The sequence below is a fragment of the Rhinolophus sinicus genome, linkage group LG13 (assembly GCF_036562045.2).
Source record: "Rhinolophus sinicus isolate RSC01 linkage group LG13, ASM3656204v1, whole genome shotgun sequence".
In the NCBI taxonomy this organism is placed as follows: Eukaryota; Metazoa; Chordata; class Mammalia; order Chiroptera; family Rhinolophidae; genus Rhinolophus; species Rhinolophus sinicus.
The window spans coordinates 8,771,341-8,797,849 of record NC_133762.1 but is presented as its reverse complement, the minus strand read 5'-3'; the positions used below and the strand labels follow the sequence as shown (position 1 = coordinate 8,797,849).

Here is a 26,509-nt window from a genome sequence, read left to right as displayed (position 1 = left end):
GTTCATGCCAAAGGGTTTTGTTTTTCGTTTTAATTTAAGAGCCTATAGTGTTGAAGCTCCAGAATTTGGAAGGTCATTCTTGGCCGCTTCTGCCAGGCCCAGCAGTGAGCACCTGGAGACAGGAGCTGGTGTTTACGTGTAAGGCGGAGGAATCCAGCTTTCCCATAGATCATTCAGCGGCAGTTGTCGAAAAGGCAAGTGTGAGCCCGCAGTTCCAGTTCAAAGGTTCAGAGGCCACACAGCTGCTAGGTGGCCAGTCCCGTTTAGTCACCAGTCTGGCCCATGAGGACACTGTGGAGGGGAGAGATAAAGCAGACCCACCCTTCTGGCAAACAGGACAGAGAAAAGGAAAAGGAAAGTCAACAAAGGAAGTGAAATCAAGGAGGAGTAGGCAGGGTGAGTGCTCCATTCAGCGTTCCTCTCAGCATGGTCTCCCCAGGGGCCCCCTCTTTCCTGCAGCAGCCATCGCATCTTCCTCACAGCCAGGGTCACAGAGCACCTAGGCCCGGGGGTCCTCGGGAATGGGGTACCCTGCAGCTCTGGTTCCTTCTCAGGAACCTGAAGAATCTGAAAATAGGAGTGTGTCGGGAAAGGCTAGAGTTTTCATCCAGAGCAACGGTGCAGACAATTAACAGGCAGATACACAAACCCTGCAGAAAGACAGAAAAGAAAAGAGGAGATAAAAAACGCCTTTGAAAGAGAACAGGGCCCCAAAGGTACTACGAGTGGAATTTAGCAGAAGTATCGACCCTGAAGAAACAGTGAAATGGGCATCTGTCACCCTGAGAAGGCAGCCCAAGTCCTGTGTCCAGAAGCCCCCTGTCCCACACCTATGGAGGGGCCTCCGCACAGCACACTCCTTGGCCCCGTGGGTTTCCAGTCCAGCCTGGCCTACATCAATTTCAAACACAGTCCCTGTTGCTGTTCTTTTTCAGCCAACCAAATCACCACTCATTTAAATTACCACAGTGATATTTTAAAATTAGATTTCTAGGACAACAATGTAAGAATTATGACAAGGCAGAGAAACACACAAAGGATGTTACTAACCAAAGGCTGCCTAGTGCTTTCTTTTTCCTTTAGAGGAGGAGAAACTATTTTATATGTACACACACACACACACACACACACACACACGCACGCACACGCACACACAGATTTTTCCCTGATATTCAAAATTCTTTGTGAGCTAGCCATGCCTAATTCCACTGAACCCTTTTTGAGAAAGGGGAAAAAATGGAGTGACAACTGTGTATATTTCCACTAGGGGCTGACCAGCTCTAAGCGCCCTCGCTTTGAACTTTCACACAGCCATCACCAACATAGCGCCAGAACTTGACCAAGCCCAAAAGACCACCAAAGGGTCAGACGTCTAGAACGTCACAGATCCAGAAGAGTAGCATGTCAGATCCTAAATATACAGATGGATATCCTTCAGGCTTTTTTCAGGTTCTTGATAACTTCTGATCACGTTTACTTTTGTCAACAGCTGATTTCAAATTATCACTTTTTAAACCAACATGGTTCTACCCTTTGCCCCTTAGCAAAGCAATAGCCCGCTTGAGGAGAAAGAAGGAATGACAGTGTAAAGGGGCATCCAAGAGGTGGGAGACATGACTCTCTTGCAGTGACATTCTGAGCAGATGTTCGACACACACAAATGTGCCAGGGTTTCATAAATAATGTTTGTTTTGGTTTCAACACCTCGGACAAGACGGCTTCCAGATCCTTCACACCCCAGGCTGCAGCTGACCAACTTTCCACAGGACGTCAACATGCTGGAAAACAGGCTTTACCTAAAAAAGCAAAAAAAAAAAAAGGAAGAGCAAGTCAGTGCCTTCTGGCAGAGCCCCACACCCACGCTGAGCCCGCCCTAATAGTCTCCCTCCTGTGGGCCACATTCCCCAACCACAGGGCCTTTGAACATGCTGCTGCCTGGAAGGCACACTCCACTCCTCCAGGCAACTCCTTCCCTTCCCTCAGCTCCCAGGTTAGGATCCTATCCGAGCTCCGCTTGCAGGGCCACCCGTCCACAACCTCTTTTTCCCTTGTATCCCTCCGTCCTAGCACTCCTCCAGGTGTTTACAATGGGTCTCAGCAAAATTTGTCTGTAACAGTCCACAGAAGTATTTTCAATTCAACCTGCTGCTGTAGGGTGAAAGCACATGTATGTAGGCAGGAAACTAAGTAAGTCAGTTCCGCTTAGTAGTAAATTTCCATTGCCACGCAAATTCCTGTTCCCATAAGCTCCCTCCTCATCGATGTAAAACCCAGATAGTCTTCATGCACACGCTACCATACCTGAGAACCCCCAGAATGCCAACATTGCTTTTCAGAGAGACAGAAATGCCTCGTGAGATGCCCACTTTTAACAAATAAGCTCCGCACTCTGCAAGGAAAGAGGGCTGGCAGAGCCTTTTTCAGACTGGTATGGGGATGAGCCCGGATGCTGTTTCAGGCTCAGGTAGAATGCTCCAGAATCCGCAGGGAGCCCGCAGGTAATCAGGTCCCCCTCCAATTCCTTCCAGGCCATGGACGCTCATGATATCCACTGCCTCCACACTGGCCACACACTGACGCTCTGAACAGCATCGCTCCTCCTCCTCAGAAGATGAGGAAGCATGGGGTGGGTAACCACTCACAAAGGCACTGCCCTGAGTGTGTTTAGCAGCTGCCAGAGGGCATTCATGGGAACACTGAGCAGGGCAAGTCTGTTGTCTCCTACTCCCAGCCCAGCTTCCAGGGTCTCCTTGCTGTGAACAGCCATCAAATGCCCTTTGTTCCAAAGACAAGATGCCAGGCATGGCCCCCAGCATTGCAGCAGAAATTTCATCTGTTTCTAATTAAATTCCCACAGGAAACGCTATCCACAAGAGGGTGGGGGGCAGGCCATTCTAGAACATGCCTGCACCCCCACAGGCCACATCTTTTCCAAACCTAAGAAGCAGAGGAACAGAGCCGTCCCTCTTGGGGGAGGCAGGGCTGGCAGAGCAGCATGTTCTCCCAGCAGCAAACCTTTGAGCTGCATGTGTCACAGCTGCCAGTGCCGCCTACCAGAAAAACGGGAGGAAGAGCGGCATCTGCCTCGCCTTGGGGGACGCCCAGAGGGTGTCACAAAAGTCTCCTGCAATAAACCAGGGATGCATAGAAGCCCAAAACAGCAGCCACAATTGCACGTGAGGCCGACCAAGCTCAAAACACATGCAACCAGGATTCAAACGCCTTTTCAAATATGGAATCATTTCAAAGCTCCAGGCTTCTCTGCACTCCGTTTAACCATCATTTCTGTCTTCTAATTAGCCTTTTTAAGTACAGACTAGGAATGTCATTTCTACAGACGTTTTCTCCCCTTTCCCCCACATCTGGCCCTACAGATTGGAGGTCTTACCTCATGGATTATAACATCCCAGTTGCATGGGAGCCTAAAAAGAGGGCTGTCCGCAGAAGCCTCGCCCTGCCTGGCTGATGTATGCCGGATCCATGCTGCAAACGTTATCAGAACCACAAGCATTCATAGTAAGCGCCAGCTTTTTGCCTTACTGCCCTGACACCAAAAACATGATTTTCCGATTTGCGCTCACTCAGAAAATGACCCAAGGACACGATCCAGCCGCATCTGATTTAAATGTACTGTTTCCCAGAGGGAACCAAAAAATGTAGTTGAGCTATGTCTAAACAGAAAAGACAAGCACCTGTGAAAAGATTGTCACATGCAGCCAGACAAGTTCTCAAAAACGCTAAACCAAACATGAAATTGGCCCTAAAGTCCTTGTTCTTTTTTAACGTATTGACCTGAAAAGTTGTTCGTGAGATGTTGTTCAGGTGGAAAATGTTCCAAAACAGCTTGTGTCACATGGTCCTATTTCTGTACAAAGGAAAATTCCACATATGTACTCACACACACTCTAGTGGTTATCGTGAACTAGTGAGATTACAGGTCATGTTCCCTTTTTCTATTCTGTAATTTCTATACCATATATTACACCTGTAATAAGGAAAGCTCTCTAAATCGTCAGTCGTCTTTGAGCCTGAAGGCTGGAATGGTCTTGGTCTAGTGATTCACCTCCAAGTTCACTCACATCCTGATATTATTTTGACCATGAACAGCACAAACTTCTAACATGAGCTATGTGAAGTCCAGTTCTCCCCAGAAGGCCAGCGCCCGGCGATGACAGGGAAAGCCTGTGGGAGGTAGCTGAAGTAGATAAAGTTGCAGAGTGAACACTTAGTCCAAGGAAGAAGGCTGAAAATGAATGAGCTTAATATTCAATAGACATTAGGAAAAAAAGAACAGAACACACTCAAAGAAAGCTTAAGGGAGAGAAGCAGAAATCAATTGAAATTAAAAATGATAATGATAATATAATAAAGAGGATCAAAGAAGCCAAAGTTAGTTCTTTGTGTAGACTAATAAAACTTCCAGCAAGATGGATCAAGAAAAAAGAGAAAAGGGAAACATAATCAATATTAAAGATGAAAAGACTATGACTACACACGTTACAAAGATTTAAAAAGCTGACACTAAGAGAATGTTGTGAACCATTTTAGGACAATACGTTTGAAAACTTAAGATGACATGGACAAAATCCCAGGAAAATACAACCCATCAAAACTGACCAAGAAGAAATCAATACTAGATAGTCCTATAATTGTTCAAAGAATTGAACATCAATAGTTTTTTGAAATCCTTGCACAAAGGAAGCATCAAGCCAGTTTTGGCACATTCTATTAAACATTCAGGAAACAAATAATTCTAATCTGACACAAACTATTTCAAAGAAAAGGAAAATAAGGAACACACCCCATCTTGTTTTTTGAGGCTAGTCAAACTTTCACCAAAGCCTGACAAGGATATTACAAAGTAGGAAAATGACAAACCAATCTTAGTTGCTAAGAGAAACAAGACAGTCCTGAACAAAATAATCAGCAAGCTGAATGCAGCAATGCTTATAAAAAGATAATATGACCATGAACAAGCTTGTTTTATCTCAGGAACTCAAAGTTGGTTTAATATTAGAAAAATCAATGAATATAATTTCACCACCTTAACAGATTAAAGGAAAAACTATGATCTTCTCAACAGAGCTGGAAAAAGCATTCAATAAAATTTGACATTAGCAAACTAGGAATAGAGGGAAACTTCCTGAGAAAAAAAAAATTCTACAAAACCCTACAGCAAACAGTTCTCTAAGTGGTCGATACAGCAAGCCCTACAAGATCAAAAAGTCCAAATATGAGGACAAAAAGGAAAAAAGAGAGATAAAATGTTGAAGGACTTGGCGAAAGGGGATCTCTTATTAGTCTCGGATGATATACCTACATAGAAAAGCCCCCAAATCCCTATTTATACTACTAGAATTATTAAGAGTTTAGCAAGGTTGCGGGATTTCAAAACATCAATATTCTTAAAAAATCAATTGCATTTTTAGAGATCATGAAAAAAAGTGACAAAGTATGTTTTTAAAAAGATATCAGAAAAAGAAAAAAAAGATATCAGAGACAAGGTCTTGAATCACATGATGGCGGCTTGTGAAGCTATTCCCAAAGCGACAACAGAGAGAAGCTGGAATCCCTGGGAGCAGAAACCAGGCATGGAAGCTGACCTGCAGGACACGGGGTTCATTATGGCGGATGACCTGGGGTGGAAGACTAAGACAAGTGGATTTGCGGGGTCCTGAATGCGGGGGGACGAGAGACACAGAGGGGCCTCGGGGGTCTCATGTGATTCCCGTATTAAAAATGACCGCGTGCGGAAGACTTCCAGCCCTTGTGAGCCAGAGATGGAGTCCTCGCCTGTTATCAAAGTGGCCGAGGAAAACGCTCCAGAGCGTGCTCTAAGAACTGGCTTCTCACCTGCTTTTGCCCTTGCGAGTGACCAGGGAGCAAAATCAGACTTTCAAAAACAAACGTATTATCTGTTACCTTAACACCTACCAGGTGGTTCAACGTATTCGTTTGCCTTTGGCAACAAAATCACTATTTCGAAGAGATATCGGCACCCCCATTTTCACTGCAGCACTATTCACAATAGCCATGACATGGAAACAAACTGTCATCGAGAGTTGAATGGATAAAGAAAATGTGGTAAAAGAAAAAGAAAATGTGGTGTGTATACCTAAACACAATGAAATATTACTCTGCCATGAGAAAGAAGGAAAACTTTGAGGGCATTTGCCCTAAATGAATTAAGTCAGACTGAAAAGAAAAATACTGTATGGTCTCACGTATGTGGAATCTAAAAAGACTGAACTCATAGATAAAGTAATCAGGTTTGTGGTTACCAGGGGTGGGGGTTTGAGGGTGGGGGCATGGGGTAAAGAGGGTCAAAACGTACAAACTCCCAGTTATGACATAAATAAGAACTGAAGATGTAATGAACAATATGCTGACTATAGTTAAGTGTTGTATGGTGTATTTGAAAGTTGTGAAGAGAGTAGATCTTAAAAGTTATCATAAGGAAAAACATTTTTCATAGCTACATGAGATAATGAATGTTAACTAAACTTATTGTGGTGATCATTTCACAATATATGTATGTCAAGTTATTACGCTGTACACCTTAAACTTATATAGTAATGTAGGTCAATTATATCTCAATCAAGCTGAAAATTTTTTTTCAAAAATGCATTTGCCTTTGGTGGTGAGTTTCATAACAAGCAGCAATGCCGATACAGCACTAATTGTCAGCCTACCAAAGGAACGTGCCCCATTACTTGAAGAATTGAAACTAGTTGTGGAAGTTGTATAATCTGACAGTGGTTTCAATAGAGTCTTCATTATACCAGACACAATATTAATCCAGCAGTCTTTAGACAACAGTAATACTTGTATCCAAGTGTTCAAGAAACAGCCAATGGATAGAGTTTCCGGACAGGCTGATGGTTATATCTCTTTGTTGAGGGTCTTTTCTTATTTAGTGAGATGTGAGTCTACCGCAAAGTGGTTCAATGTATCGCAGTTCCCAAGGAGGTATTTTGGTCACCAAATATGGATGAAATTCTATTCAGTGGCTCAGAATCAAAACAGTACGTTGATCCACTTAAGCCATCAAGTGCTCTATCACACAACACCCCCAGGCCTGTGAGACGCAGCAAACCCCTTTTATTGTGATGAAGAGGACATCATTTTCTTCATGTCACGTTATATTTCTGTGCCCTGAATGCGACTCAGATAAAATAGCTTAGCAATAAAATCAGTACAATCGCGAACTTGCTTGCATGTATGTCATCTTGCAGGATGGATGAATATTACTAATTGTTTTGATTCTTTTTGAAGGGTGCTGCTCTTCACCAAAAATGCAAATTACAGCTAATGATTTTGTCCCCCATTCTGCTATCTATAGCAAATATGTGCTTTCATGTTTTTTGTCTTCTTTATAAAATGTAGGTGTGATTCACTAACAAACTCTGTTTGCAATATCGGTAATATATGTAAATATGATAATACAGCCATTTTTCCCCCAGACATGGGTATAAATAAAATAGTATTGTTACAGCATATGTATCTCAAAACATAAAATACCTGGGCATATATCTAACCAAAATATATAATACATTTTTGGAGAAATTTTTGAAAGAACTGAAGGATATTTTTGAAGATATCTAAAAAACGGGAAGTCACTTCATGTTCATACACTGGAAAAGTCAACATAAAGGGGCTGATTCTCCCTAAATTGACGGACAGAGTCCATGCATTTCTAATGAAAATCCCATGTACTATTTTGCTGAATCTGACTACTGATTTACATAGAAAGACGAAGGGCTGTGCTGGAACAGAACGAGTCAGGGAGGTGTGGAAAACCTGCCTTCCCAGCTATGGAAAAGCTGTGCGCGATGGGCAATCTTACGTGGCAGCTTGACTGGGTCACACGGTGCCCAGATTATTTGGTCAAACACTGTTCTGGGCATGCCTGTGGGGCATGAGATTTGGATGAGATTAACAATTATATCAGTAGCCTGTGAAGCAGACTGCCCTCCCCAAGGTGGGTGGGCCTCACCTAATCCGTGGGAGGTCTGAACAGAACAACAAGCTGAGTAAGGGAGAATTCGCTCTTTTTGCCTCTTTTTGAGCCGGGACATTGGTCTTCTCCTGCCCTGGGACTAGAACTTAGACCATCGGCTCTCCTGGTTCTCAGGCCTTCAGATGTGGACCTTTCCAATAACTCACTTTCTGTGTATTGATATGCATCCTATTGGTCCGTTTCTCTGGAGAGCCTGGTGGGGGGTGGGGGGAAGCTCAGGATTGGGTCCAGCCTGGATTTGCGTCTCAACTTTGCAATTAATAACTGGGACCTTGGGCAAGAAACATCCCGTCTCTGGGCCGCCGAGCCCTCATCTCTACGTTCACTTCCAGCCCTCACACAGAATCCCACATATCTGAAGTCCATCCCAAAAGGATGTAAAAACCACACTACACTCCTGAAGTCCCAACACCATTCTGACTTTCCTACAGGCTACCTTGAGGAAACGCACCTGGCTTGGGAGATCATCAGTAAATTCCATCCAAGGAGCAACCCTGATTCCCACCCCATGTTCTCAGGAATCAATTGAAAACAAGCGAAAGAGAAGGGTCCATTTGTGTGCACAGTGCATGGCAGATGAGGTTGCCTGGCCCAGATCCCCACAGCCAGGGCCTAAGAGACTCCTTGTCTGAAACGCAACCCTCCTTTTCCTCCTGTAAGCTGACTTCTCAGCGTTCACATGAAGGAAAAGTAGGGACTAACCATTTCTCTGCAAGGATCTCCCTGCTGGCTTTTTTGGTGTTGTGTGCTCTGGGAAGAAATCAGAGCATTTCCCCCCAAGGTCAAACACGTGGCCAAAGGTCAAAAATCCACACCTGGCCTCATGGGGTTTTCCGAGGTGAACCGCCCCAGCACCCCAAGCCCCGGAGCCCAGGAGGAGCTGCCCTCCCCACCCGTACCTGTATTTGATGTCAAATACTGTGGAGTCCTCATCTTCCTCATCCTCTTCATTCAGCGGGGCCATTTCCACTCGCTCAGCAGGAGTGGTGATGATGTCATACTTCCGGGTCTTCTTCAACCTCTTTCCCGACCTGGAAGAAGCACATTCCTGAGAACCCCACAATCTCCACTGAGGCAAGCCACGCTGTCGCGTCCAGCGCAACACGGGCAGTGAGGGTGCGACAAAGGGCGGCTTTGGGTTAAGTTTTTAAGAAAGAAACATACAGAGACTTAACGCAGTTAAATCTCAGAAGGCCAGGGGTCTCACAGTTCTGAAAGACTGGAGCCCAGATTTGAGCCAACTAGAGGTTTTCATTGATAAGTATACAAGGGAGTAGCAGTGTTTCTGGCACAGTCTGTGAGACTCACTTATCACATTATAGAAACAACCCAAACCAATTATGTTGATCTTCAAACAGCTGAAGCAGAAAGTCCTTGAGGTGAGGTATGCAACTCTTTTAAGGGACATATATAACATGCTGAAATTGTTTCACAGAGCTGAGCAGAGAGAGCTTACTCTTATCACTCTCAAGACTTTTCTCCCAATTAGATGAGAGGGAAAAGTCAGAGCTAGCAGCCATTGTTCCCAGGCAAGGGGAAAGGGAGACAAGGGAAGTGATACCCAAATGCAGCATTTTTAAAAAGCAAAATGAATGCCAAGAAAATACACGATGAGCAAAGATCAAATGTTCAGTGAGCACAGGACCCAGCCTTTCGCTTCCACAGGCATGACGCACAGCGTCCCCTCGGCCCACACCCGCTCGCCCTCGTCCTGGCCCTGTTGGGTTGGATGGTCACCGCTCCAAGCACTGCCCTGTGGCTGACCAGGTGGCATCTGGGTCAGGGCCTGGCCACTCTCGACCTGTGTGGTCATAGGAAAGTGGTTCATCTCCGTAAGCCTGTCTCCTCATAAATAAAACGGGATGAGAATAACATTTGTCCCTCACAGGCGAGGGAGGAAGACATGAGACGGTGCATTTAACAAGCCTACCCACTGGAGGCTCTCGGCAAAAGTGACAGTCAGCAAAAAAATAAGCAAATAGAAATGCTCTAGCCTCTGTCGTATACGCAGGACTTGTAAAAATGAGTCAATATTGTATCCATCACGAGGATTTATGAGGCTACTGAGTTATATCACTAAGCTTTTACCTCTGAAATAATAAAGGCCACCGTGGGCCATGGGGAAAGTGCTGAGACAAGCCTTGGTCTCCGGTGTCAGCTTCCATGAAGGATGTGACATTTCTCAGGGCATGGCTGAGCGTCCACGATGCCGTCAGCATGCTATTACTAGGACTACCGATGCTCTTCGCGTTTTTTTTCTCCACTGTCTTGAACTCTTTCCCAAATGCTTTGTCTTCTCTGGTGTCCCTCCTTTTTAAGTATGCTTGGTGCTGTCTATGGGAAACCAGCCAACCCCCCCAAAAATCATAAATGGGGCACTGAAGAATCATGTTCTCTAAACATTCTTCCTGAAGACTGGAAGCCGGAACAGGGGGGAGCTCATGTCAAAGACACATGTGAGAGCCCTTGGTTCTTGGCACACAGAGACTTTTTCATAAGTTTGCAAAACAATGATAACACAAACTCACTTTCAAAGTCTCCTAGCAAGTTTCTTAGTAACATCAACTTACTCTTGTCTTATCTAGTATGATTTACCAAGAATGTCACTTGTGGAAGTGTCATTCATGTAGAAAATACACATATTTATCTGCACCTTTGGCGTACAGCAACCTGTCCTACCTCTAGTACCTGCCCCTCGTCGTTCTTTGGGGAGAGACTTTGGGAGATAGGAAGAAACCAGCTATAAAGCCTGATCATTGCCAAGTGTCATCACAGAGCAATTTGTCCCCCCTGCTTTCATCACTGGTGTACACACACACACTCACACACACACACACACACTCACACACAAACACAGGCACTGGTGGGAGACTGCTCAGATTTCGCACACGGGATGAAGCGTGGTGCCAACGCCAACCCTAGTGGTAGGCGATAAGAGGGGTATAGCCAGTCACCTCAGTGGCCCTGGGACAACAGTATTTTGGAAGCAGGTTTTGTGCGGGGATGTAAACGCTAACCTTATAGACACCGTTGGTCCCACATTCTCACCAACAACAGAGTCTTGTTTTCTCTCCATCTGCTCCAAAAGAGTAAAATAAACCCTTGCATCCAGCCCTAGATGATTTATAAGCCCTGACCGATGCCATCTCCAATACCAGATAGGGGACATTTAAGCCCAGCAACGGCTCCACATGCCCCCAGGAGCCCCATACAAAACCACAAGGAAAAGCACCCATCCCCGCGTCCTCAAGCGAGTCAAACTCCCCCACCACGCAGACACACACCCCACACCTTTCTCAGGAAAACAGCCCATCTCCGCACCCGGGTGATTCACAGCTGCTCGGAGGGAGCCTCCGCCTGGCATTGCAGAGCAGTGGGAGCTGCCCTTCTGCTAACCGTACTGTGTGCCGGGGCCACGCTTCCCCAACACGCATCTGGAACAAGCATCTGGAACATCAGAAAAGGAGAAATCCGTGAACCCAAGGGCGTAGAAAGCTCCCATGAACGCCCAAAGAGAGAGAGGGACTAAGGTCCAAACCTCCTAGGAAGCCAGCCTTCCTTGACATCTACAAAGCTACTCTCTTTCTCAGCAAAGCCAGTGTGAGCCGGCTTTTCTGTCACACACGACCTAAAGAAATCTAAGTGCCACAGGGTCTCCGAGGAACGGCAGCGGCAGGAGCAGCACCACCGTGTAATAAACACCATCTGGGGGTTTTTCCACATGTTAATAGTAAACCTTCCACATTAAGTTTCCCATCTCCTCAAGCCCTTTAAAACCCTCGACGTCTTCCCTGCTCTCCGAACAAAGAACCAAACATATAAAAGTACCTCAGTGACGGTATCAACATTTTGCTCAGGGAGACCCGTGCGCAGGTTTTCTCCAAGGAGACAAACATCCTGCTGGCTGCACTCACAGCCCTGTCCACGGGCACAGCGGCCTGAGGAAAAGGCAAAGACTGCATGGCCGTCTGAGTCTCTCCAGGGGACAGTGGGTCACCTTTGTGGACAGAGTCCTCACCTCACTCACAGATGCACACAGCTTGCGGGAGAAACACCGGGTTCTAGACAGAGCCCAGGTTTAGAGTCAGACTTGGGTTCATAAGCCAGTATTTCCAAGTACAGGCCCGTTCCCTCAGCTGTACAGAAGGGGAGGAGGGGGGACCAAGCAGGAGAGCAGCTTTCCAACACTGATGGGCACAGCACTTCCTGCCAAAGTAAAAGGAGAGTCAGGAAACAAAGAAGAGAAAAGCTATTTCGGGCCGTAATCAACAGCACGGCCCCCTTGCCGCAATTTTTCTTTCCTGGAACAAGGGCCCATTAATCCAAGTAGCTTCAACAAAGAGAGGGCAAGAGGCGGCTTTAAGTAAACGTCCATGTGGAGCTTCACAGGAACAGGCACAACCAGAGACATTCTAGAAGAGACAAAGGGTCCTTCCACGGGAGCCGAAACACACATCTCTAACAAGACAGAGGAGGCATTCAAAATCCGTTTACTCTGAAATGCAATCCTAAAGCCGGAGGGCTTGTCTACTCCAAGGCCCTTTCGGCAGCCGGTGAGCAGCCGGCTCCCGGTGGACAGTGGCCACACGGCTCACACAAACACGGAGGCTGAGGGCGCCGGGCTCAGCTGACCAATGGGGAGAGAGGCCTCCTTCCCTGCCCTCCCCACGAGAGAAACAAGGCAAAACAAGCCCGAAAGGGTGTTTGTTGTCGTAAGTCCAGTGTGGCGTGTGACGGCACACCATAGGGGGCACATCCCGAGATGGTGGCTCATATCTCAGCCCTGCAGTCCTTCGTCCATGTGCCTCTGGGCAAATCACTCACCCTTAACCTGAATTTCGTGTCCGCTTCTCCTGCTTGCCGGGTTAGCTGGGACGCTGGTGATAGAGCCTCATGTACCTCCCACCCTGTGCACTCCATGGGGCCACAGCTTCCCGTTTCCCCTGACTCAGCCCTCCCCGGACACCCAGCCAGGCCAGGACTCCCCTTCTTCAGACTCCTGTCATCTCCATCCCCAGGGCAGCGTCGAGGGGGGACTCGGAAACACACGCGGCCCTCCTGCACCATCGCCCCACTGGCATGGCCTCCGTGCCGGGCACTGCATACATGGTCTCATCACAGCCTTCAGCCAGTGGGCATTATGGAGGCAAGGAAACAGAACCGGGAGACAGAGCATCACCTGCCAAGTAAGCAGAACTGAAATCCTGATCTATCAGACTCCCGAGCTCTTCACACTCCGACCAGGAGGCGGGAATCTCACCTCGGACATCTGGTATCCCCACGCCCTCGGAGCGGCTCGCAGCAGAAACCTCTCATGCACTACAAGTTCTTTTGGTTGCCAGCCACCTCTGGCTCCAACAAGGATGAATGTGTCAACAAAAGGAGGGCACACGGCACTTCTGACTAGAAAGTTCCAACCTCCATAACGATGTCAAGTCTCCTAAATCAATCCACAAGTTTAATGAAATCCCGTAAAATACTGACAGATTTTTGTTGGGGAATCTAAACAAGTTGATTCCAAATTCAGAGAAGGGTGGGGAAAGGCAGCAAGAATAGCCAGGAGAATTCTGGGAAAGAGGAGTAATGAAGGGAAGCGGATCCTAATTAGTGTTTGCCTAAGGCTGGACGTTGGGAGGGAGATGGGGGGGGGGTGACTGCTGGGCTCAGGGTTTCTTTCTGGGGTGATGAAAATCTTCTGAAATTGAATGGGTTGATGACGCATAACTCTGCAAATGTACTGAAAACCATGAATTGGACATTTTAAATGGGCAGATTGTATGGTATGTGAATTATATCTGAATATAAAGCTATTATAAAAATAAGGAAGGGTATATGTTTCTACACGTACGTGTATATATTACTTTCATTTCTATACTTATAAAATCTCTCTGGAAAGAGTCACAACAAATTGGCAGCATCCAGAGAAGGAAGCCGGCAGCTGAGGGGTGAGGGTTGGTTACTACACACTTTGGCTGCTCAGGAATTGCGAATCCTGTGAACATATAACCTATTTTTAAAACAAACAAACAAATAAAATTCAAGGTAAGTAATTCTAATAAAGTTTTAAATGGACTAACTGTGAGACAGACCTGCCTCTCGGGAAGGAGACCCTTCTCCTGGGCCTCCCGGTTCTGCCCAGAGACTGCTGGTCACTGCCTCGGTGTGGCTTTGCCTCTGCCCATCTGGGGACCTCAGGAGCCAAACGCAGCCCCTCAAACCTCCCCTCCACCTTCACCAGTTTCATTTCTAAGCCCACTAAGTAGCTCAAGACCAGCTTCCTGCCAAAACCACACTGCTTGTTACAAAGAGTATGTGTTACCTACCTTTGACATTTAGAAAAATTAATACAGAAAATGAAAATGAAGTGTGGGGGAGGGACAGCACCAGGCAGCTGCTGTGATTAGATGGGAGTCTGCGGGCTGCCTCAAGACCCAGTAAATCTCGCATCCTCTGAGGACACACGGTTCCCACTTGTAACCTCTGAGCCCCACCCTGCACATTCTTCCTCGGGACATAAGGCATCACAGCCTGCCCGAGACAGCCAAGGAAGCTTAAAGACAGAAAGAACACGACTCCAGACCCACTTTCCAGCCTCCCCCGGTAGGGAAGCTGGTGTGTCCCCTGGGCTCAGCTGGCAAAGCCACCACTGCCTACCGCCAAGGCAGGCGGCCAGGGTACCATTCCCAAGTACCAGCCTTCATGCCTTGGGCAGGGTCCCTGCGTCCACTCAACACCCTCCTACTAGAGCAGTGTAAACAAGCCACATGAATCTCGTCTCCCTCCGCTCCAGACAGGCGACTTGAGACCAACACTCAGTTACATGAGACACCAGCATTTCCCTCTAGTGCAGCAAGAGCTACAACAGCCCAGCTCCAACACGGCTCTGGCCAAGCCTAACTGAACACACGGGTCCCCAGAGCCTTCCAGATGCACCCCACAGGTAGCCAGTCTTGGGGCTGTCCTGGGGCTCCCCCTGTCCCTCCCCACCACACCACGGGGCCCAGTACCAGCAGCAGTCAAGCCAGTGACTCAATGCACCACATCAAAAGCTCAAACGCCCCAGAGCCCCACAAGCATAGAAAACCAGGGGAGCAGGCCGGGTGGGACAAAGACATTAGAACCAGCGTGGCCGATAGTTGACCATGTGGCAGCCATCGCTCTGTCTTTGAGTCAAGGAGACACAACATGTGACTGGCGCTCGCAGACCCAGAGAGTGGGCAGCAGCCATGCAGCCCCCGCCCATACGGCCCCATGGAACAGAAGCCCTGTATCTCCAGGTGGTCCCATCTGTCATGGAAAGCAAGACATCTAGATTTTGATACAAAGACTCTCAACTTTTAATTGTTCTCAACTACCTCAGTTGTTAAAAAAGCACCGTGCAGATCAAAACAAAACCAAAAAAACCTTATCGACCTCCGACTCAGTTCCCTGGACATGGTTTGGTCATGAGTGACAGTGAATAATTCAGCTAAAAGTCATGAGCCCAGAGAGAATGACAGACAGCTTCACCCGCGGTCTCCCTGATACCTGTTCCCCAGCAGTTCGATCACGATCATGGGGTACCGGCCATGATTTACACAACCCAGCTCCTTCCCTCCCCTCTGGGGCGCTGTCCCCTCAGGATTAACAACGGCGTCCTACACCGATTGATTCCGACGCCTGCATCTGGCACACTACACAGTGTGCCCGTGGGGCTTATGCTTCATATAGGGTCACACAACACAGGCCAGGTGACCACGAAGGGCTCAGTTACAATTCTGAGGGCTTTTCTTCATAACACGACAGCGTTTCGCCTCCATCTGCTCCCCGCCCATGTTTCTCTTTCCCTCTCTCAATGCCCAGGGGACAGACCCAGCTCTCATTCTTCCAAGACAAAATAAGTGTGCCCTGGGTTTGACCTGTGTGAGGAGCCATGAAACATGGCAACAGCAGATGCCCCAAGACCTGTTCCTCCAGCTCTCAAGTGTGTTTGCCAAGGGCAGGGTCCAGTCCGTTTTGATGGGAGGTGCCAGCAGAGGGAAGTGAGGCTTAAAGCAAGGAAGGCAGCCTCTGGGGGCAGCTCCAGTGTTTCAAGGGCAGCAGCAAGATGACCAAGAAGGACTCATGGGTGGACCTAGAGGACCCAATGTAGCCTGGAAACTCTGTGCTTTGAGACACGCATCAGAAGTGACCCTTTCATCATCCCCTTGTCCCTGCCACATGGTAGGGGAAGCGTGGGAACGTCAGTCCTTGCCATCACTGCCCCCACTACATCCATCACTCAGCCAATACTCATTAAGCATCTAATATAGGTCAGCATTTCTAAAGCAGCCCTTTGATCATTTCACTCCTGAATTCAAATTTTCCATTTGCTCCGCTGACCCACTACAAACCCCAAAATCCTCCAGCTGGAACTCGAGTCTTTCAAAACCTGGCTGCGACAGGGAACATTGGATGGGAAGTCAGACTCTGGCCTTGAGCCAGACACTTCATCACTCTGTACCTTGGTTTACTTATCTGTGAAATGGGCACTCCCACAGCGCCCCTGTCAGAGGAATGAGGAAACATGGGTAAAATGCTTAGCGCAGAGCCTGGTACACAGTAAGGGCTTAATAAATAGTGGCTGCTATTGTTACTGACATTATCAAGATTCCAAGAGATCAATTTTGCAAACCCGACCCACAGCCTCACCGGCTTGGCCCACTGGGTCCTGGAAGAACCTCTTCCTCCTCCAACCCTCTCAAGTCCTGATCCTCCTCCTGCCTTCCCAGGCCACTCTGTCCCCGGTCAAAGCCCAGGGCCTTCTTGCTGCAACTTTCCAAGGCTGGCTTTTAACACCTCACTCCTCTATTGAATCAGATTGCTTCCGATGTGCCAAGTAGCAGCATCCAAGGGCATCACCCGACCTCCCAGGTTGAACGGGAAGCTCCTTTGCCTCTGTGTTCACCACGGCACCCTCTGTGCTCACAGTAGGTCTCATTAAATACACTGGGAAGAGCCAGCCATCCAGCCATGTTTTCTCCTGGGACATGGCTGGGTGTAGGAGAGACCCCGCTGGACCAGCTCAAAACCCAACCCGCCACATCGTAAGAGTCCCAGAAAGGACCGAGCTGAGCCTCAGAACCCTGGGCTTAAATGCTGCTTTCTCCTACAAACTCACTGGGTGAGCTAACAAACCTTTCCCACTTCTGGGGCTCAGTTTCCTCACTTGGACCATGGGTGGAGGGAAGAAAGTCAGGGGAGCTCTGAACGCGAGGAAATCCCACACCCGAGAGGTTACAAGGCCCTCGGGCTGTTTGCCACAGCCCCTCCTCTGCTCCACACCTGCCAATGAGGGTGGATTTCCTCCTCCCTCTGTGCCCAGGAAAATAAATATCACGTCTGGATCCCTGGCAGATCGCCCTTAGATTAAATACAGCATTTTAAAGTGCAACCATGGCAATGTGATTCTAAATTCATGGTCCCAGAAATCCCCTTTGCAAATGGTTAGAATCAAAACACCAGCCATAAAACTAAAATACCAGACACAAACCACGAAGCCTTCTCTGCTTAAATCCGGGAGGGATTCCCTCCCATGACACAGTGCCAGATACCGGAATGCTATGCAGACACCGACACTAGGTTTCCCCCTCCTCTCCCTGGATGTGCCTCGTGTCTCAAGGAGGACCTACATTTGCAAAGTCCCTGATCGCAATGGGCACGTGGGCATAAGAGGGTCCAGGTAAAGCCAGATAAGGCTGAGGGCTCAGGGTTACAATAAAAAGGGATTTTCCTCCCTTTCCAAGTTGACAGAAGGAATCAGTGCCGGTCCTGAGTCCTCACAGGCCTGTCGGTAAGGGCAGCCATGAGGCACCTCCTCCACCTGGGAATTCAGTAGTCAGGGCCCTACGCATCCAGGAGGCTCAGGCAGGCTACTGAGTCACCAGTTTCATTTCTAACACGGCTCAGAAGCTGACACACCTTCCCAAGCAGTTTGGCCATATGGCTGTATCCTCATTTACAAGCAAAAGGTTGGGTATAAATTGCATCCGTTTTGTTAAATACAGGAGGACATCTGGCTGCTTCGAGGGGAGCCCAGGACTTGGGTGACTCCATCTCCCTCTGACCATCCCAGCGCCCCTGGAAGGAAGCGTGTACTAATTAGTGATGGGAAACGGATGCCCAGGAAGGTTCCGTAACCGGCCCACATCAGCTGACCCTCAGGCTGAGCGGCTGGCACTCCCAGCGCGTCCCCAGCTCGGCTCTGCTGACATGTTGGGACGGCCTTGGGAAGGGGCCGACCACCTGGCAGGGTGTTCAGCAGCGAGCGGCCCCAGTCTCTGAACACACGATGCCAGGATTCTCCTCCCCAAGTCATGACACGTCAAAAATGTCCCCGCACACTGTGAAATGATCCCAAGGGGGCCGATTCCTGCCCATCTGAGAAGCAGTGAAGGGACCTTGTTCTTCCCATGAGCCGTGACGTTTTTGTAACCTGGTAGAGAGCTACGTCAAGGGCAAGCTCTCTACTTCTTTTTTTTAAATTCTGGATTTTTGCTGTATTTGATTTATTTAACACCTTTCACTGTGACACATAAAATTAAACAAGGGGGGAATTGGATGAAGGGGGTCAAAAGGTACACACTTCCACCTGTCAGACAATTAAGTACTGGGGATGGAAGGTACAACATGATGACCACAGCTTACAGTGCTGTATGGTGTATTTGAAAGTTGCTAGGAGTAAATTCCGAAGGTTCTCATCCCAAAAATCTTTCTTTTTTGTAGCTATAGGAGACGATGAATGTTCACTAAACTTATTTCACAATATATGTAAGTCAAGTCATTCTGCTGTATGCCTTACACTTATACAGTGTTACATGTCAATTATAGCTCAGTAAACCTGAAGAAAAGGAAAATCCACTAAAAATGTTAAAGTAAATTAAGATGAGTATGTTTCACTTAACCTAGTTTTTCCCCCAATTCAAAACTTTGGTCGAATAATCAAAAAAGACCTCACAATGTCAAACAAACACCACAGTCATAAAAAGACACCGGCCCTTGTAACCCTGCCTCTGCCCAACGCTCCAACTTATTAAATTAATATTGATATAGTAATGAGCCATAACTAAGAACATTTCAGAACAGTTAACATTCCCTAAATCCTACAAGGATTAAGCTTTTCTATTTCTCTTAACTTTTATTCTTTTTACAAATGTCAGTACACAGACAATGGGAAATCTGGGAATTCCAGGCTAAGCAGGAAAGTTTTTGTTCCTTTTTAAAGATCTGGTTGAATAGATTAACTAAGCTTCTCCGGACCCAACATCTCAGGACATGGCAGCATGTACCTTTGCTACTGATGCAAGTGTGACAGCTGGGTGATGTCACATCTCCTAGAATTCATCTTCCTCCCCACCCCCCAGGAAGCACCAAAACCAACCCTCCTTTCAGATAAAAGGATTTTATAGAGTTTTTGAAATAAGAGGTGGCTGGGCATGCAGCCAACCGAAATCCGGGAGGAAGGTGGCCTGGACAGGGGAGCTGGGGGACTCGCCAGGACGGGGACAGGATCCCCCGGAGGAAAAGAAAGTCGTGGTTTCAGGTGGCAGTTTCTGACTTGTCGCCTCCTTCCTCATAAGACACCAGAGAGTAAAGCTGACCCCCACCCATCTCAGTGGGTAAAGTTAGACCTAAGAGAGCACGTGGGGCAACAGGTGCTGAGAATCACGGCCTGGGGCCCGTGTGTGTCATGCCCAAATCCTTGCAACCCCAGCAGATGCTTCCCAACATCAAATTTCCTACTTCTGAGGCACAGCCTCTTCGTCGATCCCCTTTCAGCTCTCACAAGTATGTCAAGTGTCACGAGGAACGGCTCCCCTGCAAGCTGGGCAGAACAGCACGTGCAGGACACACACACACCCCCTCGCCAGAGGCTGCTCTGCCTCCTAAATGCCTTTCCTTCTTTCCAATTCTGTCTCCAACCTTAAAATCGTCTTCTTTAATGATTAAAACACATGAAAAAGGTGTAAATAACTCTGCAGATGGGGATATCTGACGGATCAGTATGTATGAGAAGAGACAGCTACTCAACCTCAATACAAAATGGAGAAATGCAGAACAAAGAGATACCAAATTATACCCATTTGATTGGAAAACATTAGAAAGTCAGATAATGCTAAAAATAAGATATGATGGAAGGACCTGAGGATTTGCCAGAATTGCAGGTGGGAGGATAAACTTGAGGACATCAAGAATGTGTACCCCTGGGCCCAGAAATCCCACTCCTAGAGGAACACCCCACGTGCTCTTACACGGGTCCTCAGGAAAACGTGTCCAAGGAAGAAGCTGAGTGCACAGACAGGGGGAGAAATAATAAATAAACGACCATCGTAAGGCAATTCAGACAATGTAGAAATATATCATGAATAATACATACACAATAATCACCCACAATCACATGTGCACAGATTTCTTGCATGTTCATATATGTATTTAAATGAGCTCTTACTAAACATGCTTTTCTGCAACCTGTTTCAGTGCACTGTAAGAATGACCAGAACTAACCAACGCCCCACTGTGGGATTCTTAGGTTATTTAAACCTTTTTGCTACCAAACAGAACTGCTCTGAATTTCACTGTATCTTTGCTTCTTCTGATTAAATTAGAAGCATATATATATACACATATATACATATGTAGATACATATATATAAAACTATACATATATATGTATAGTTGTGTTTTTTGTGTTTTTTTTTTCACTACAGTATATATTCTTTGCTTTTGGTTTTAACAATTTCCTTGGATCCACATTTTTTCTGTTGTCTGGCAAAGCGACTCCTTCGGGGAAAACAGACAAACGGGTTAAGACGGCCACTTTATAAGCCATAACACTGCTCTCTTCCTGCCTCATCTGCATTGTTAAGAAAATGGAGGGCCACCATGCAAACAAATTCCTCCCTCATAGGTTTCCGGCATCACCATCTAGTCACTGGGGGCATTCTGAGAAGCATCAGCCATGGAAACCACTTAGAAGTTCAACATTCACTTGCTAAAAATACCTTTGTTAGATGCCAGCCTGTGCTGGGAGCCACAGTAGGTGTTAGAGACGTGCAGCTAAGGCCCAGCCCTATTCTTGGGGACTCTCAGCTTGGCACGGCAAAGGGACATGCTCAGTGGCACTCTGGACTCCACACAAAATCCCCGTGTGCTCTGGGAGCCCTGGGGGCCCCTGGAGGGGGGTGGGCTTCTCAGAGGAGGTGACACAGACAGGAGTGGGAAGTGTGCTCTTGGTAGCGAAAGGGAGTCCCGGCAGAGGGTCCAAGTGGGGCAAGACATGCAGGCCCAAGGCCATGACACGTGGGGAACGCCTGGAAGTCCGGCGGGGCTGGAGGGGGAGGCCAGGCCCTGGCCACGAAGAGCCCACCTGCTGAGGAGCTCGTGCACGGGCAGCAGGATGGGGAGACCGGAGGGAGGCTGGCGGGAGCAGGGACGAGGTTGGTGGCAGAAGCACCAGCCTGCAGGCTATTGCTGAGACTCAGAGACCAGGGATGGAGTCGGCTGGACAGAGCTGGAGAGTGGAGAAGCTGCAGTGGTGAGAGGGTTGTGGGCGCAGACGAGATAGCCTCAGGGAAACTGCGGGGTGGCATGGCTGGGGTGGACATGGTAACTGCCCGCTAAGGCGCTGGGAGAGGGAGAAGGTAAGGAGGACGCCAGCCAGAGCAGCAGGCCTTCGGGAACCTGATGAACTGAGCCTGCAGAAGACCATGGAAAGGGGGAAAGTTCCAGTAAGACCACCAAGCAGTGAGATGGGCTGGCGCTGCCCCAGCCGCAGACTTGTACAATGTTCTAGAATCGAGTGGATGACTCATACCACGCCCTGAGATGCAACTTTCTCCTCTACCAAGGAGCACGTGGGGACGGTACCATTTAGGCCCTTGGCAGCTGTAAAATGCCGTAAGTTCCTGTCTCCCTCAGAAACCAGGGGGACAGCTGTCCACCTGGAAACTCACCCCAACAAGACCACCTTCCCAGAAATAGGAGGCAGATCAAATTCATAACAGGCTTCTCTACGAAGTTGGAACCTTCTCGCAACACGCCACACCCACGCCACTGAGGACCCACCCTGTCAGGCCTGAGGGCCGGCTCTCCCACCAAACACGTGGCTCAGGGCCCTCGCATCTGGCCGCATGCTGCCTGCTTTCCTCCCCTACTCCTAGATAATAAGGAGCAGACTGGCAAAATAGTTCAAATACCTTCTTTAAAAAGTACACCGCCTTGTGGGCTCAGCGGCCTATTTTGAGCTAAATGTTTCAGACCTCCAGTCTCAGAGCTGCTCTAGGCATTAATGTTCGCTCCAGCTGACCCATCCGGAGTCAGTGAAGGATGATGGAGTGTCCACTGAACGCCAGGCCAGTGTCGGGCACAGAGACACGGGAATGGACTGGTGATGGTGTGTGGGACGTGGGCACTATACCCAGCCACCGAGCACAGCGTGAGAAGGGCTATGGGAGGCCGGAAAGGAAGCCGCAGCCTCACGCCGTGTCCAGGAAAACGACACAGGGCAGGGGCATGGGGCCTGGGCTTCGGTGGCCACGTGCAGTCTGGGCAGGTGTGGAGCGAGAAGCTGCCTAGGAGTGGGAAAGCATAAGACAGCACCATGTCGTGTAAGAAGGGGAGCCAGTGACAGAGGGAAAGCGCAGAGGGCTAGCTGATGGCTGCAAGGTGCACTGGGGCCTGTTTGTAAGGGCCCCGCCTGCCATGTCCACATGGCTACAGGGAGCCACTGAAGCTTGTAAGCAGAGGGGCGAGGGCAGTGGGAAGACCGGGGTGAGGGGGGAGCAATTCAATTCCCACATGGAGGGGACCGGTGCAGTGAGGAAGGACGTGGCCTGAGCCAGGGAAGGCGACCATGTGGTGAACGGAGGGCCACAATTCCCCTTCCCATTTTTTCAGCACCACTGGCATTTCATCCTACAGACCCACAGGGAAACACCTTGACTCAGTCTCAAAACAGCAGCAGCAAACCTATAGGTAACTCCCCACACTGCCCTTCCACATCTGGTTTGCTGCCACAGGAGAGCAAGCCCGTGGCCCCAAACCTCCAACAGCTGATCAAACACCCAAACACACCCTGTGCACTTGAAGGGGCAGGAATTAGCAGTGGATGACCACACACACACCACACACACACCACACACACACATATTTCCCCACCGCCCACCTGCGTAACGGGACATATTTGCAAAAAGAGGATTTCCCAGGCATTAGGGGAGAATGTCCTCCTTGCAGCTACTGCAGCTCTCTCCATCTCACTACTCCAGGGATGCCAGACACTTGCCACTTGCTAGTTTCCCAGACACTTTCTCCCGGAACTTGAGCAACCTACAAAAGCCTCTCCAAAACCCCTCCCATCCCTGGAATCTTCATGGGGTCAGCTCAGACATGGGCATAGGACAGTTATCTGTGTCCCCGACTCACCGAAAGTCACTGAGGCCACCAAGAGTCACCAAGCACCCTGGAGCCCAGCTCCAATCACTGACACAAAGCGCCCCTCCCACAGGCATCCTGGGGACACCCCCACACGCCAGACACTGCTGCTTTTTGAAGCACAAGGGAGGAGATGAGAAAAAGGCCGGTTGGGTGTGAGGGAGCCTCACACAGAAGGGAGGGAGGGGTGGTCATGCGGCTAAGGTTAAAGCCACCTGGGTTCAAATTCTACCTCCTCCGTGGGGATACGCCTCTGTGCCTCGCTGGAAATCTTTTCCTCCTCTGCGAAGTGGGTATAAAAATAAATTTCGTGTAAAGTTATCAAAATTCAGAGCGCTATTGTTAATGTTGAGCAATAACAGAGTTTAAGGGCATCCAGTATTTATTTTATACGTATGTAGTTAAAAGGAGAGAAAATTCCTACCGTGTTACCAGGGAAAACCAGGCAAGCGCACCCCTGCGGGGCTGGGGAGCGAACGGCGGGGCCGGCAGGAGCGCTCGGAGGCGCCGACCGGGAGCAGAGTCGCGCACCCAGGGCATCTGTGCGCGCAGGTGGCGCGGCCGCGCGGTGACAGCAGGTCGGCGGTGCAGGTGGACCCGCGGTGGGAGGAAAGGGGCGGCCGGACTCACCTGAAGACCCGCAGTAACAGGCAGGCGATGAGGAAGGCGGTGAAGGCGCACGCCACGATCACGGCCGCCTTCAGGGTGGGCAGGTCTCGGAGCAGGTTGGAGATGCGGGTCACCAGGGCGTCGCCGCTGCTGTTGAAGCTACCGCTGCCCGCCACCGCCTCCCCGGACCCGGTCCGGGTGGTGTTCCCGGGCCCCGGGCCGGGCGGCGGGCGCTCGGGCTCGGGCCGCGGCGCCGCGGCGGACTGGGCACGGCTGGCGCGGGCAGCGGGCGCGGCCAGGAGCGCGAGCAGCAGCAGCTGCAGCAGCGGCGCGGCGTGCATGGTGCGGGCGGGCGGCGCGGGGCAGGACAGGGAGCGCGGCGGAGCCCCGGGGCCGCACCCGCGCTGAGGCCTGCACCCGCGGATCCCGCGGCCCAGGCGGCTGCGCGGTGCTTGGCAGGAAACTGCGGCGCCCGGAAGAGCCCGCGCCGCCGCCGCCGCCACCGCCGCCACCAACACGTTGCACCGAGTCATTCGACGGGCCGCGTCCCCACGTGGGCGGGGCAGGCCACCAGCCCCGGTTGCGGACTGCGCTCCGCTTCTCCGCCGCCCCAATTCTCCAGGGGACCCCCTTGAAGAAGTAATAAACGGCCAGGCTCACTCTTGTGTGGGTTCTGTGCCGTAGAGTTCACGTTTTATTTATTTCATTGAATCCTGCAAGCCCCTTAGGGGACAGGTATTTCTGTTATTCTCATTTAACAGTTGATTTAGGCCCCCGAGAGCCAGCTCTCAGCAGCCCAGATTGTGCCAGACTAAGAATCCAAGACTATGGGATTTGGGAATAAACCCCCATTTCACACATGGGGAACCTGAAGCCTCTACAGTGAAATGGGCTGCCCACTGTCTGTGCGTTGCATATATTTCCCCAATTTCTCTCTTTCTCTTGTAAAGAGTTTGTCTCATGGCTTCAACTATTCAGACATCTTTGCACCTCTGCTCATGAACTGGGTTGGGATGTGCGCCTCTGCATTCACAACTTCCCTGTGGCCGGCAGGCAGTCGGGGATTAACAGTCTCCCTCCTGGGCTGAAGTTTCAAACCCCAGGAAGTAACTGGCTTGAGGCCTCTGCTTTGCAAGATAAATGATGCGTAAGTGAGAAAAGACAATTACAGAGGGTCCAGTGTGAGGCCCAAAGGCGGGACTTGGCACTGAGGGCTTTCCTGGAGCTCTAGGAACCATGTTCACTGAAGGCCTCGGTCCCTCCTTTCACCTAGAGGATGCATTCTGGCAGGAAACTCTCCAGTGTTGGGGAAACAGATAAACACTCGTGACAAGGACACAGTGACCTTATACAGCTCACACCGCGGCCTGCTAGAGAAAAGAGACAGACCAATAAAGACAGGAGAGTCTATTCGTGAGCTATTGTTGTCTGACAAACTACCCCAAAACTTTGCAGCTTAGAAGAGCACACATATGTATATTCTCTCACAATGTGTGTGGGTCAGAACTCTGAGCAGAGCTCCTCTGAGTTTCTCACAAGGGTGCAGTCAAGGAGCCAGCTGGGGCTGGGGTCTCCCCTGAAGCCTGGAGTGGGGAAGGACCTGCTTGCAAGCCCAGTCAGTGGTTGTTGGGCAGACTCAGCTCCTCACCGGCTGTGGGATGGAGCGCCTCAGTTCCCCAATGGTGGGCTGTTGGCCACAGGCTCTCCTCAGCTCCTTATCATGTGGGTTTTTCCGATGTGCAAGTCTAGAAGGCAAAAGAGAAAGTGCGCTAGCAAGACAGACGTCACTATTCTTCTGAAACCCAATCGCAGATGTGACATCCCAACACCTGCTATATTCTGTTAGTAAGAGGCAAGTCACAGATCTTGTCCACACTCAAGGGGATGGATGACACAAGGGTGTGAATATCAGGAGATAAGGATTATTCAGGCCATCTAGAAAGATTTCTGCCACTGTGTGTGACACATTTCGAGTTCATGGAATGAACAGTAATCAAGTTATCAGAAGTCATCACCCAGGAAGCACTACTTGAAATGCATGATGACTATTCCAGTCACACCAGTGGTAAGAAATTTGGACAGATCACATGATTCAAGTGGCTTCCAACTCTAAAATACCACTGTATGCTATGTCAAAAATGTCACTTTGGTACAAAGCCAGCCTATTATATAATTATAATAGAATTTACGAAAGAAATTCCTTAAAGAACCACCTCTAACATCCATGATTTTGCAGCCCTGCCCTCCATGCGTGACCCTCAGACATCATAGGTGCACATTTTTGCCCTTCTCAGAAATTCTTGCATGGTAGAGCCAAGAGGTCCTGGGCTTTGGAGCCTCACCCAGGATGAGAAGTCTGAACACTGAGGCCGTGGCCACAGACTTGACCACCAAATCCAAGGTTTTGTGTGTTGTTTTTTTTGTGTTTTTTTT

The 26,509-nt window shown here is 49.1% G+C and overlaps 1 protein-coding gene across 3 annotated transcripts; it reads right to left on the bottom strand.

Moving 5' to 3' along the window:
- On the bottom strand, nucleotides 1–24,624 carry FAM174B (family with sequence similarity 174 member B). 3 transcript variants are annotated; one of them, XR_012491158.1, is made up of 4 exons: nucleotides 24,098–24,624; nucleotides 8,920–9,051; nucleotides 1,705–1,796; nucleotides 1–650 (listed from the first exon to the last, which is right to left on the bottom strand). XR_012491158.1 is itself a non-coding variant. In XM_019726757.2 (3 exons), the coding sequence occupies exons 1-3, from the start codon at nucleotides 24,607–24,609 to the stop codon at nucleotides 1,793–1,795; spliced, it is 648 nt and encodes a 215-aa protein (XP_019582316.2). In that variant the 5' UTR covers nucleotides 24,610–24,624; the 3' UTR covers nucleotides 1–1,792. The 3 variants fall into 3 exon arrangements, 2 of the variants coding, with proteins under 2 accessions (XP_019582316.2, XP_074173612.1); XM_019726757.2 differs by having other exon boundaries at nucleotides 1–1,796; XM_074317511.1 differs by lacking the exon at nucleotides 1,705–1,796.
- Nucleotides 24,625–26,509: the final 1,885 nt, after the last annotated feature.